Genomic DNA, 14,206 nt, shown 5'->3' with positions numbered 1-14,206 from the left:
ATTAAAGAGATTTTATAAAGTTTAAATGTTGCGTTGTACCTGAAAAAGTTTCTTTAGAAATCAATTAACAGACATTTGGAAACAAATTGCTTATGTTGCTTTTTATTCAGGCTTTGAAGTTGGATCTGAAAGAAATTAAAGACCACCAGGACATTTTCTTTCGCTTTATGAAGTTTTTGAAACAGGAAGGAGCAGTGCATGTTTTACAGTTTTGCCTGGATGTAGGTAAGATACCATAGTGCAGTGTAAAGGTTCATCTTCATCTGTGGGTTCCAGACCTGTGGATTTGACTTAATGTAGGTCGTGACCCGTGTCTGGAGGGCCTCACCAAACCACCTGGACATGATTAGAAGTGTCTTCCGGTCATACTTGGGAGGTGTTCTGAAGCGAGGAGCCTCTGAAACCTCCACATGCCTTAGAAGGCCTCCCAGAGGCTTCTAGTTTGATGAAAAACTGGCCACCTGCAGCCTCCCCATGCCTCAGAACACCTCCAGATTCGACCAGAAGGCAGTTCTGGTCACATCCAGGAGTCGTCTGAGGCCCCCCTCCCCCAAATCTTAATATCCACAGGGGGGTTGGGGAACAGATCCCCATGGATACCAAGAACCAACTTGTACTATGTATACGTTATCCTTTTTCTGGTTACTATTATTGTGAATGTGCAGATCAATAGGAAGATGAAGTCAAGATTGGAATTAGCCAGTGCAGAGCACAGAGTAAGAAAAAAAAAAAAATCAAAGTTAACCAGATTCAAACTTTGCCTTCTCTTATTGATGGCAGCCCTTGAAGTGGGATGAGGAAAATAGAAGTAGTTGCTGATGATGTATACAGGACTATAGTATGGTGTGGAGATCCCAAGAACTGAGCGATTACAGCTGTTTGGGTAGTGTCTTTGGTAAGGTTGTAAGAGTTAGGCTAATGGTTATGGGCTTCATTGGCTAGAGCAGGGGTGTCCAAAGTTTTTGGCAGGAGGGCCACATCATCTCTCTGACACTGTCGGGGGCCAGGGAAAAAAAGAATTAATTTACTTTTAAAATTGAATTAATTTACATAAGTTTACATAAATGAATATATTAAAGATGAACTTATATGAATGAATGAAGGTCGTGAAATAGCTCAAGGCCTATAAAAGGCCTTGCACAAAGCAAGGCTGGCCTTTCCTTTGCTGCCGCTACTGCATCACAGACGTGAAACAGCAAGCAGTGGAGGAAGACCTCATCCCACAGCTCACATGAGAGGTCAAACAGTCGCCCTCACGCTGAGAGCAGTTGCACTGGGCCAGTGCAGGCTGCAATAAATCTCCAGAGGCTCATTGGAGACTGGGGGCTCCCTGAGGGCCGCATTGAGAGGCCTCGAGAGCCGCAAGTGGCCCCAGGGCCGGAGTTTGGGCACCCCTGGGCTAGAGGCTTTTAAAAACATTTGTTTAAAAATAATACACTTTTGGCCCAAGGGGAATGTTGCGACTGTTCCTAAGGATGTATGTCTTCTACTAACAGAGGAATTTAATGATAAAATCTTGAAGCCAGAATTATCAGATGCTGAGATGATGTCCCTTCATGAAGAAGTGCAGAAAATCTACAAAACATATTGTTTGGATGAGAGCATTGACAAAATTGGATTTGACCCTTTCATTGTGGAAGAGATACAAAGCAGTAAGTGAAAAAACTGGAAGAACTGTTGCTGAAGGGTTCTGGGAAGTGGAAAATTGTAGTTTGGTCAGTGTAAGATAGCTATTGCAGGTTTGTTTTGTTTTTCCTTATTACTGTTGCTGGCCATAGGACAGCAAAAATGTTCAGTTGGTGTGTGCATTACAGCTTGTCCAAACGTGTGCTGAGAAAGCCTCCTTTATACTCTGTGGTTTTACCATGTTTGTCTCATTCCTCCTTCTTGCAACCATGTATTTGTCTTCTCATTGTCAAAATATTCACTCTGCCTGCTCACTGACCAGCTTGCCAAAATTTTAAGTCCAGAGAGAAGGTGCTCAAATGCTGAGTACATAATCTAGAAATTTAGTTTATTTATTTATTTTACTTATACAGGTATTTATATACCGCCTTTCTTTGGTCGTCAGATTTCTCCTCAGACTTTAATCCAAGGCGGTTTACATAGGCAGGATGTTCTAAACCTCCATAGGGATTTTTACAGTTGAATAGTTCTCATCTAGACTTTCATAGAACTCCTCGTTCTAGTTGGATTCCTTCCCGGTCTGGCCTCTCTCTGGCCCTTCACCTCCCACGCTCCGCTTGACGGCAACTCCTCTCTGTCACCGAGGGTCAGCTCATCAGTATATAAGCCTGTCGTCAGTTCTCGGGTACTTCCAGTTGTTTCGAACTGGCAGCCTCAGATCTTCAGGAATGCAAGGCGGCAGCTCTACCAACTGAGCCAGACCTCCTTGCTGACTAAATTTAGTTCCTGATTTAGTTCCTGCTGGCTAAATTATACTACTCTGTAGTTAAGCATTTTTGTTCTGCAGATGTTTTATAGTTGAACAGTTCTGATTAATATTCTCTGCGTTTTTGCCTGTAGTTGCTGAAGGTCCTTATGTTGAAGTTGTGAAGCTGCAAACAATGCGGTGCCTTTTTGAAGCCTATGAACATGTTTTGTCCCTCTTGGAGAGTGTTTTCACTCCCCTGTTCTGTCATAGTGATGAGGTGAGTGCCAGTGTTAAAACGTTTTGATCAGATGTATTTTTTAAATGTAATCATTTTTACTTGGTCACTTTTGTTCAATTAAGCTGGTTTTCAGTGCTACACAGTCTTGCGTACTGCAGTGTTAATCTGCCCAGGAGGGGCTAGGTGACAGCATTCTAAATTGAAACAGTTGCCCTCTTTTTAAAGTGGCATATCTACATGCAGAATCCCAGCACTTTCCCTTAAAAATGTTTTGCTTGAGGGTTAGTGCCTGCGTTTCTTTCAGAGGGCACCATGTAGGTGCCAGTCCTTACCCACTGGGGCAGGAATTCTTTTATCAGGTGAGGGGAAGGAACTGAAGTCTGCTTAAGTCAGCCTGCTGCTTATCTCTGACCTGGTGAATGGTGATCTCTGCTGAGCTGAACAAGTGGGTATTGCTAAACTTGGCTGCGACTGCTCATTTTTGAGCCTTTGACTTGAGGGTATGGGAAAGCAGTGGGATGGATTTGTGTGTTTGAGAATGTGGTAGGAGGGTAAGCCAGGAGAGGTGGAAATGGGGTGGGTAGAGGGGTAAAGGATTTTTCTCTTTTAAGATAGGAGGCATTTAAAGTATATGAAAAGCCCTATTGGATCAGGCCAAATATTAATCTAATCCTTCCATTTAGCATAGTGACCCACCAGCTGCCTCTAGGAAGTGCACAGGAGGGAGGGAGAGAAGCAGGGAAGGAGGGAGAGAAGGCAGTGCACAGCCATTATGACTAGTAGCTGATGTTAGCCCTATCTCTAACCTTGTCAATTTTCTTTTATACCCATACAATTTCTTCACCATTTCTCTGGCAACAAATTCCACAACTAATGCTGCACTCTTAAGTACCTTGGTTGTCCTAAATCTCCCACCCTGTGTTTAGGTTCTAACATTGCGAGAGAAGGGAAAAAAACCTCTCTCCACAACATGAGCAAGTTTATAAATCTCAGTCACATTCCCCTTAATCACCTTTTTTCCCTGCCTAAAAACCTTCAGACATTGTGACCTTTCCTCATAAAGAAGAGGTTCCAACCCTTCAATCATTTTGGTTGCCTGTTTTGCACCTTTTCCCACTTTTCCCAATCTCAGTTCTTGAGATTGGTGACCAGAACTGTACGCAGTATTCCAAATGTGATTGCACCATAGGTTTATATAAGGACAATATAATATTACTAGTCTTAGTTTGCCACTGTAAATTGGGTAATTGTGGAAATGATTCATAGACATTCATGGATATGGTTGTTCAGTCATGGCTTTTCCAGGGACTTTTATGAGAAATCTATCAGACAGGTTCTTTGACACTGACCATTAACTTTCCTTTGAAACTCCAGTTTGTTTTATGATCTCTCTCTAAACTTTTGGTTTTTTGAGCATTTGTGGTCCTTTTTAGGGTAGAGTCATGAGTACAGAACCTCAACCACTTCCTGTACAAATAACAATTCAGAAGCTATAGTACATTGAATAAAAGGATTATCACTGACCAACCTTTTTCTCCCTGACTTAGTATTTCCGGCATCTCTTAAAAGGAACTGAATCGCCAGCACGAAATTCTAAATGCAATAAGTAAGTGTGGTATATTTGCCTTTGGCGTCAGACTGTTTTAAATGATGATTGTCAAATGTGTTCCGCTTTGAATATACTTGGTTTTATAGGTTAACTTGTGAGAATTAAGCATACTACATGAAATATTCATTACTTAAATATTACATCTGTTCTTTGTCATAAAATCTTTGATAAGGCACAGTGGGAAAAACAAGAAGCTTAAAGTGCTCATGATTGGATTCAGTAATGTGCAGTAAAGACTACTTTTTTCAAGCTAAAAACCTTCCAAGATGTAACTTATTTTTTTTTTAAAAGGTAAGGATGCATAAGGACTGCATAAGGGTGTCTCTTTAGGTATCTCTCGATCTGTCACTTTAGCTTCACATACACTAAGGACGCAATCCTATCCTGCGCTGGAACAGGCAAGCCAGGAGGCCAAAAGCGGCTCAGCCAGAGGTAAGGGGAAACATTTCCCCTTACCTCCGGGTAAGGGCTGCTGGTCCCTATTGGTCTCCTCAGACTTTTAAGCAGTGCTTTTCAATATCATTTTCACAAAATGGAGCCCTTGTATTTGTTTTATTATTTTATATTGTTTGGTATGTTTTGACTATAAAATAGTTCAAGTAGCGGTTTTTTTGTAAGTATATAACTTGTTTTATCAAAGTCTTTATTGCAGTGTTGATTTTGTTGAATGAATAGTAGTATTCTTGAACTATTAAAAAGAAAATTGGTATTTAGTATAACACTTGGTACTGACTTTTCAAATATTTATATAAAATCTGATACCCTATGCACAGATGAAATTTGCCTTCTGTTTTTGCAACAAGATTCTAGACAGGCTGAGACTTGTGGAGAGCACAAAATTGCAGGCTGAGCAAGCAGATTTGATCTGTATGCATGACAGGAAGTTGAACATGCTAATGAATTCTGCTCTGTTGGGCCCAGAAATTAATACTGCTTTCAGAGGGTAGCCATAGGGCAGCCCAATCCTAAGCTCCTATGGCACGCGGCTGCGGCGGCACCAAACAGCTGCTGCCGCATCCTGTGTGCCAACAGCAACCATGGGTGGCACCTTGGGAGAAGGGGACTTTCATCTCCTTCTCCAAGGAAAGGGAAGTAGCCCCGCAATGGGGCTACTCGATTCACTGCCAACCAAAAGGTTGGTGGTGAGGGGAGTATGTTCGTGTTGGACGCCAAGCCCCACACAAATGCGCAGGATCCAGTGGAGTCCCGCCTTCCTCCCTCCCTGCTCCCCCACCTTCTCCCCATCATGCCTCCTCCCCGCTCTCCGCCCGCCTCCCCGGAATGCCTCCTCCCCGCATCCCCCTGCCCCCACTTACCTTACCGCGGCTTGGCAGTCCATGCAACCGCAGAGCTGCGGAGGCCAGGCACAGGTGCTGGCCCAGTGTTAGGCCTCGAAAAGACAGTGCCAGCAATAAGCCGGCACATCAAGCCCAGGATTGGGCTCTTAGTCTGTAGTTGCAAAAACAAGAAGTCTTGTAGCACCTTAAAGGCTAACCAGTTTGTTATAGCTTAAGCTTTCATGACTGCAGTGCAGTTCATCTGATGAAATGAACTGTACTTCATGAAATGCTGTAATGCACTTTGTTATGCTACACAATGTGTATTAATCTTTAAGATGTCACAAAATGAAAAACAGATGCTATATTTTGATTGATTTAGAAAGTGGTTCATAAATGCATTTATTACTAGACAATGCATCCTTTTGTCAGGATTGGGGGATGATGGCACAGGGACTCCTCTCTGACATTACCCTGCGCTTTGGAAGCACTCTGGATGCTGAGTGCCTCCAAAGTCCAGGACATCAGTAAAAACCCTTCACATCTTTAAATGCCTAGTTGAGACTGAGGCTCTCCCTGACATTGCTCTGGACTAAAAATCAACAGGACGCATTCTGCTTTCAAGCACCTTTGATGCTTAGTGCAGCGTCAGAGGAAAGACATTGATGGTAGTGATAACAAATTCTAGTTGACTTACAACAGTCAGTCAAAATGCATGTATACTAAGTAAAGTAAAAAAAAGTAAAGTAAAAAAAATAATGCCGTAAAACTATCAACAGTGAAAGGTATGAAAGAGGTGCATTTAGCTAAACTAGTTTCAGATTTGAGCAAACATCACTGTGATGCACAAAAGTATGCAAGTGGCATCATTTGAATTGGATTGGGAAGTGAATGACAGATCAGGTTACTGTAAAGGCAAGCAGACATAACTAGGCGCATTTGGGAACTACAGCCATTCTAAGTGTCATTGTTTGAGTAGACTAGGACTGTTTCTCTCGATTCACTTTTCTTGGTTTGTGGGGTAACGTTGTTTGCCTGTTATTGCAGAGGTAACCTCACTTTGGATGATATCCGGTAAGTCAAGCTGACATGCCATTGATGTTGACTGCTTATGCTGCACCTATTTGTGACTATATCATACTGTCTTTATAATGACCATCATTGGGCACACAATTTTTTAAATAAATGACAAATATTTCTAGGCTGAAATCATGTTGAAATAATCCAAAGAACTGCACATTTGTGTCTTGTTTTAAAAACCAAAAAATGGCACTCAGCTTGGTTTAATGCATAGCTTTGTGGTCTGTTTTCTTACCTCTAGAAATCTGTCACTAAGCATTGCTAGTTACTGTTTGTCTGTTAGAAAAAGAGCTGTACAGGTTGAGCCACATTATTCGCGTGGGTTCCTTTCCAAGCACTCAAGTGGATGACAAAAAACGCACTATAGTAAATCAATTTTAAAAATAAAGTTTTTTTGTTCTGGTAATTTAAAAACAGCCTTGCTGACCTTTGTGATGTAAGATAAGAGTCATTAATCCATCAATCATTCCTCCTCCAAGCACTTACAAAGATGTTTCACTCAGCCCCTCCCTTCACCAATGCAGAATGATCACCTTTGTTTCATATGCTCAGGGGGAAGGGAAGGGTCTGCTGGAGAGAGAAGGACTGATGGATTGTCAGCCAGCTGCCCCCCCCCCCATTAAGGAGGCTATTGTTAAAGGACTGTTCAGTTTTTAAAACTGATTTTAAAGGGATGCGTTTTCCCCCTTCTCCAGGGATCAGCACATTCCTTCTCATTTGCAGTGGCCATTCGTGTTGTCGAATTCGTGTAGGCTGGACCTGTATATGGTTTTTGACCTACGTAGCTGAGTTGAGCACTGTTACATAACAGGCACAAAATGACAGGCATTTAAAGTAAAGAAGAATCTACTGACTGCAAACTGTTTTGTAAGAGCACAGTCACTGTATACAATTGGAATGCGTAGGTCTGATAGTAGATATCTGAAAGCCCTATTTTTTGGGGGGGAGGGGGGTAGCACCAATAACTTTTAAAACAGTGTTTAAGCAATGCATACATGTTTTTGTGTGTATTCTTTTTCCCTGTCAGATGCTTAGTGCATTTCTAGAGTAAGAAATGAAGCTGTTTTTGTCTTGTGTAAGGGCAGTATGCATGCACTGAGATGCTGTGGCTGTGTGTGTGTGTGAATGCATGGCTGTAGTGAGGAATGCAGACGTGATCGCTAATGTCTGTCTCTTTCACTTAAATTTGCTGCCTTGTGGATGCTCTGTTATAAGTTGCTCTAGCTCTGAACAGGATTGTAGCCCATACATCAAGTCATCATCACTAGGGCAAGCTGCTTTCTCAAGACAGGAGACTTCATCTTCGTCTGTTTTCCCTCATATTCAGTCAGTCCTAACCCTCCCATCTGGCTTTTTGCCTTCTCTCCCTGCTGCTTTAAAGTAAGTCAGGGTCCATCTTGTATCACACATGCTTGTGTAAATGCTTGGTTGTTTGTTCAGCTTAAACAATGTGTTAAGCATACCATATTCAGCACTCTCTTCTGCCCAGGTAACTACAATGCAGTAGGAACAGCTAGCTATTTTGATTGCACTTATTTTTATATCAGTTTCCATTCGGTGCTTAACTCCAAAGAAAATCTAGCAAGTGTTAATTGCTTTTTACCAGAAATCATCTTTCCTTGTCTACAACGTACAGTGCTTGGAGCTGTAGGAATGTGCCTGTCATACGTATACATTAAAGCCATTTTTCAACATGGCACAGAAATCCGAATGAGAATATACAGACTGGTGTAGTCCTGTTTTTCAAAAGCTAGTGTATCAGGGTTCAGTTTCATTGTACCATCTTCTGTTGTTTTGTGGCTGCAGTTCACTTCTTTGGGCGAACAAGTTAAAGTTTTGAGCTCAGATGGGAGGGACGGACAAAATCGACTTTTCATCTCCAGGCCAGGGTGACTTGGGTTCCCATTGACAGATGGGGGAAGGAGTAGCATGCATTAGACATACAACACAATAGGTAGCATTTTGGTTTCCTCAGTATGAATGCTTAAACAAAATAGACAAAGATCTCAACTCCGAGAGGTTTGAACGGGACAAAAATTACATTCCCACTGCTATGTTTAAGCATCCCATCTTCCCCTACTGTAAGATAATTGATCACCTTTTGGAATGGCAGGAGGATGCCTGGACTGTGTCTGGTGCCCATTTCCCCCACTCTCTGTGCCAGGAGACTGGTGTTATCAGAGTTGGCAACACTGAGCATTGTCTGGTGCAAAAGCGCCACACTTGCACCCTTCAACATCCTTTAAAAACACAGTGTTTTCTGCATCGTCTTCCACCACTCCTTTTTGCGTGAATGGAAGGATTGATCCATAAGCAGAAACCTGTTTCTATTTGTTGTTCTGTCTTGTTGGATCAGGGCAGCAAAATGTAGAATATGTGCGAAGACTTCGCTTGTATTTTGTACACGCAGTAGCGTTCTTTCAGTGTTCTTCTGTTGAGAGTATTAGTTTTCTTTGTTTGAAATTGCTCTGTACTTTGTGTTTCCTTTTTTTATTATACACAGGAGCTCTCAGAAAAAAGGGGAGTCATCTGGAATCAGCAAAATAGGCAGCAAGATTAAGGGGGTGTTCAAAAGTACCACAATGGAAGGAGCTGTGTTGCCCAACTATGGCCTGGCTGAGGGAGAGGATGATTTTGTGAGTTGAGTCCTTTGCCCAGGGTGACCAGATGTCTTCTTTTTCCAGGACATGTCCTCTTTTTTAGTACTTAGATATCCTCCTTTTCCATGTGGGTGGGCTCCTGCAAGCAGTGCATAGCCTTCTTGTAGTTAATAAATTATATGTGTAGATTTAAATGTAATAATAAGGAATATATTGTTTAAATTAACCACATGAAATCCTTATACAGGTGTTTTTAGCTTTTATTTTGTCATGTCCAACATTTTTCTTGAATGTCCTACATTTTGGGGTGCCTGGTCCTCTTTTGCAGTTTTGACATCTGATCATCCTGTCTTTGCCCTAATAAATTAACACAATTGTCCTGTATTTCCATCTATCCTTTTATCTTGTGCATTTAACTATAAGATTAGCCATCTAGTCATTCTAGGATTGCTGCTTTCCTCACTCCCTTTCTCATTTTCTTATTTTTTTCATTCTAACTAGTAACAATTGAATTTACACAATTCCATGAGTTTAATTGTTGAAGAAGCATAAATCTCTTGGGTACTGTTTGGGAACATGTGTTGCTTTGGAAAGCACATCAATCATCTGTCCTGAAAAATTTAATTGCAAACCTAAATTCAGAACTGCTGCTGAACCTTTATTCCAATTGTTTTTGTTGAATTCCTGTTAAGAGCACTAGAACAAATTACTGGCTAAGTGCAAGGAACATGTAAATCCTTTTGGTGTGGTCATCCTCTGAATCAGTAAGAATCTAGTGGATCTGACTCGCAAGTTGCCAACTAATTTGCTGTTCGTCTGGAAAATTTGATTGGTTTATTTGTAATTAGATGACCCTGAATAGGCAGAAATATTTGCATATCTATTGACCTGTTAACCAAAAGCTACAATGCTCATGGCACTTTTAATGGACCTCACTCTTAACTGAGGGAGGAGAAGGATGTTTTTCTGATCCCCCTGTTCTAGCTAGCAATCAGATTCTAGCTAGCAAACATTCACCCCAGCGTGGCATCTTTTCCAGTGGCTGTTGCTGTTATGTCTTCTGTCTTCTGTCATCTTCTTCTTTTCCAAAATCATGATGCCTTTGGGACATTGATCGGTTTATTTTACTGTGTAAACTGCTTTGTGAACTTATTCAGGTTGAAAAACAGTATATAAATATTCTTAATAAGAATTCTTATTAAGAATAAGAATAACAATGTCCAAAAAAACCTTACAGTATCTCCCGAACAGGTACCTTGTTGCATTTGTGTTCCAGATCTGTATTTTGTAAACACAAATCTGGAAACTGAACTGGGGAACAACCAGTTGATTATAAAAGAGGGAATAAGCATCCTCCTGTTTCTCACAGTTTCTCCACTGCAGATTTCATCTTCAGTCTCAAAAGAGAAACATAACTCATAATGTATGCACTGTAGATAACTTTTTTTTTTACTTATACTTTACAACAGAATATTTATTTTGTGCAGTGTTGATATATTACTACTGTGCTTGACAAAGCTTGGGAGAGAATCTGTTAAATGTTTACACGTGGTGAATTTGGTTTGGCCATTTTTCTTTATTGTCAAAATTTTTGTCACTGTGTATGACAAAACATGTACATGTGTGTATAAGTAAAACTTGCACAACTGTGACACATGCAGACTTTTATTACCATACTTCCACCTTTTCAAAGAAACAGTGAGGGTAAGTGCTATTCATAGCATACTTTGATCTTACCTTTTAAAGCAAGCCAGGGCTAGAATTCTTTATAATATACAAGTCTGGGTTATGTTTACAGTACACTAGAGCAGTGGTTCTCAAACTGTGGGTCTGGACCCACTAGGTGTGTTGCAAGCCAATTTCAGGTGGGTCCCCATTCATTTCAGTATTTTATTTTGAATATATTAGACTTGATGCTACCATGGTATGTGACTGCATTTGGGAAAATGTTACACATCAGTACTTTTAACAGGCTACTATGTATATGATAGTAAATGGAACTTAATCCTGGGTAAGTGTGGGTCGAATTGCAGCCTAGGGTTGTTAAAAATTTTCCTGCTTGATGATGTCACTTCCAGTCATGACATCACTTCCGGTTGGGTCCTGACAGATTCCCATTCTAAAAAGTGGGTCCCAGTGCTAAAAATTTGAGAAGCACTGCACAAGAGTCAACATTGAAATCCTTTGGAATTGGTTTCTGAATGCTTGCATTTTTTCACTGCAGATTGAAGAAGGCATTATGGTAATGGAAGATGATTCTCCTGTGGAGGCGGTTAGCACACCTAACACACCTCGCAATCTTGCAGCTTGGGAAATTAGCATTCCGTATGTGGACTTAGTTGATGACCCCTCTCTAGAAAGGAAAGAGAGAAAAGAGAGAATTCCGGTATATTGCATTGATGTGGAGAGAAATGATAGAATGGCAGGTAGGCACTCTTAGGAAAATATGCTTAGTGTACTTGTTATATTCCTGTTCAGATTTACAGCCAGTTCCCTTTATATGCAAATTTACTTATCCCTGAGGGAAATTGCCACCTACCCCTCATTATCTATGACTCTGTTCTTTTTATCCACAACCCTGGCAGTGATGAGAGGCTGAGGATGAGTGGTCTTTGGAAGGCTACCTGGGGGCTGCTCTGGGACTGGGGCAAGCCCAGTGAAGAAACCAGGAAACATGGGGAAGGAGGAAGAAGGGTGAAGCAACCCCCTCCCCACTGCTAAACTCTGAGGACTCATTGTTAGTCCAACAACCTTCAATGAGTTGAGGGATAACCAGCATGGAGAAATCACAATCACCACAACCTTCAGCACATCAACACATACCAGCACAGAAGAGAAAGCATCAAATGTTAGAGATTCTGATGAGCCCTTGCTATCACCCAGCTCCATAGATTTCAAATTAAAATTCAGGTTCATAAAGTTCATAAAAGATTATGATGAAGAGGGTTCCCTGGAACCTAACCCCATTTTACCCATAGGCTCAATTATTAGTATCTGCTAATTCAGTACCCACTAGGTTTTCCAGGAACCTAACCATAGTTTATTACACTTGCTTTAGTTGTGTTTCCAAGGTGTGTGAAATCTTTTTGCAATTATGGAGAACAGAAAAATCCCAGTGAATTGTCTGAAACTTGTGATATAATATTCTGAAACATTGTACTTGTGTAACTGCACAGGATATTTCCTTGAGCATTTGTGTAGAAATATATTTATTTTTACAAATGCTATTTTTACAAACAGCTTTTAATGCCTTGGGCAACTTATTCTTCCATTAACATATATAGGTTGAATCTCATTATTCGCGAGGGTTCTGTTCCCAGAACTCACATGGATGGCAAAAATCACATTACAGCAATCCATTTGAAAAACAATGTCCCTTGTCAATTAGTTCCAACAGGAAGTCCCAATTCAGATTGTCAAATGCTTTTTCAGCATCAACAAAAAAAGGCAACTTCTTTCTCTGGGTGCTTGTCATAAAATTCTACAGAACCTATCACAATTCGCAAATTATCTTTTATTTGCCTATTTGGCAAAAAACCTGCTTGTTCTTCCGATATCAGCTCACTTAACGTTTCCTTCAACCTTTCCGCCATTATCTTTGCAAAAAGCTTATAATCATTGTTTAAAAGTGAGATAGGTCTATAGTTCTTGACATTTGTTAAGTCTTGCGCCTCTTTTGGTATCAAAGAAATATTTGCTTCTCTCCATGTGTCTGGAATAGATCCCGTTTTTAAAATCTCGTTCAGGAGACTCTCTAACATGACCACCAGGTCTAATTTTAAAGCTTTATAGAATTTTGTCGTTAGGCCATCTGGGCTGCAAGCTTTTCCCAGCTTGGTATCTTGTATGGCTTTCAATATCTCCATTTGTGTAATCTTATCGTTTAATCTGTCTTTCATTTCTTCCTTTATCTTTGGCACATCTAGCTTTGACAAATATGTCTCAATTGCCACCTTGTCTATTTTTTGCTTTCCATATAATTTGGCATAATATTTATAAAACTCTCTTTTTATTCCATGATGATCCACTATATCTCTACCATCTTGACAGATCTTCGTAACAATTTTTTTCTCTTTTCTTTTCTTCAATTGCCATGCCAAATACTTCCCTGGTTTATTTCCTCCTTCAAAAGATTTTTGTTGGAGTCTTTTCAAATTCCATTCCATTTCTTTTAATGCTAATGCATTTAGTTGTTATTGTAGAATCTTTATTTCTCTTAATATAGACTTTTTCCCTGGCCTTCTCTTTAAATCATTTTCTTTTTGCTTAATTTTCTCCTGAATGTCTTTATACTTAAATTCTTTTTCTTTTTTCCCCCAACTATTTAAACTTATTAGGTTTCCTCTTATCACAGCCTTATATGCATCCCAAACCTTCCTAATTTCTACATCATTGTCCATATTAGCTTGAATGAAGTGTTTGGTCTCAGTCTGTAAATATTCAACATTTTTCTGCTTTGTTAATAAGTCGTTAATTCTCCATATCTTCTTTCTAGCCTTCGTTGCTGCCTTCCATATCATTGGATTATGATCAGAATTCTGCTTAGGCAGTATATCTACACTCTTAGTTATTAAGGTTAACTCTTTAGACATCCAGATCACATCTATTCTCGAAAAAGATTCATGCCTTGCCGAATAAAATGTATAATCTCGCACTTCTTGATTTAATTTCCTCCATATGTCTTCCAAGTTTTCTTGCTCTATCAATTCAAAAAAAGATACTGGTAGTTTGCCTTCCTTTCGTTTACTTTTAGTCTTCCTGTCTAATTCTAAATCCACAACTCCATTTAAATCTCCCATCAATATTGTTTGTTCATAATAAGATCTGACCCAGATCCAATTTTAACGCTTCAAAAAAGCCATCCTTAGCTCCATTTGGTGCATATACTCCAACTAATAATGTCTTTTTGTAGTTCAACATAACTTCTATTGCCAAATATCTTCCTTCTGCATCATTAAAAATTAATTTTGGTTCTAGCTCTTTCTTTAAATACATCACTATTCCTCTTTTTTTTATTTGTTGCCGAGA

General features: G+C 40.1%; 1 protein-coding gene across 2 annotated transcripts in view; it reads left to right on the top strand.

Moving 5' to 3' along the window:
- SNX14 (sorting nexin 14) overlaps positions 1 to 14,206 on the top strand; it is a 42,390-nt gene that overhangs the window by 16,013 nt on the left and 12,171 nt on the right. Inside the window, exons 12-18 of one of the 2 annotated variants that reach the window (XM_066612491.1) lie at positions 111 to 225; positions 1,497 to 1,652; positions 2,527 to 2,651; positions 4,160 to 4,218; positions 6,546 to 6,572; positions 9,082 to 9,214; positions 11,403 to 11,604. In XM_066612491.1, the coding sequence (XP_066468588.1) occupies positions 111 to 225; positions 1,497 to 1,652; positions 2,527 to 2,651; positions 4,160 to 4,218; positions 6,546 to 6,572; positions 9,082 to 9,214; positions 11,403 to 11,604 (817 nt within the window). The remainder of the gene's footprint in view (positions 1 to 110; positions 226 to 1,496; positions 1,653 to 2,526; positions 2,652 to 4,159; positions 4,219 to 6,545; positions 6,573 to 9,081; positions 9,215 to 11,402; positions 11,605 to 14,206) is intronic. The other variant, XM_066612502.1, reaches the window with a different exon arrangement.

Source organism: Tiliqua scincoides, chromosome 1 (assembly GCF_035046505.1).
Source record: "Tiliqua scincoides isolate rTilSci1 chromosome 1, rTilSci1.hap2, whole genome shotgun sequence".
Lineage (NCBI taxonomy): Eukaryota > Metazoa > Chordata > Lepidosauria > Squamata > Scincidae > Tiliqua > Tiliqua scincoides.
Note: the sequence above shows the minus strand (reverse complement) of the source record. Positions and strands in the feature narration are given on the sequence as shown.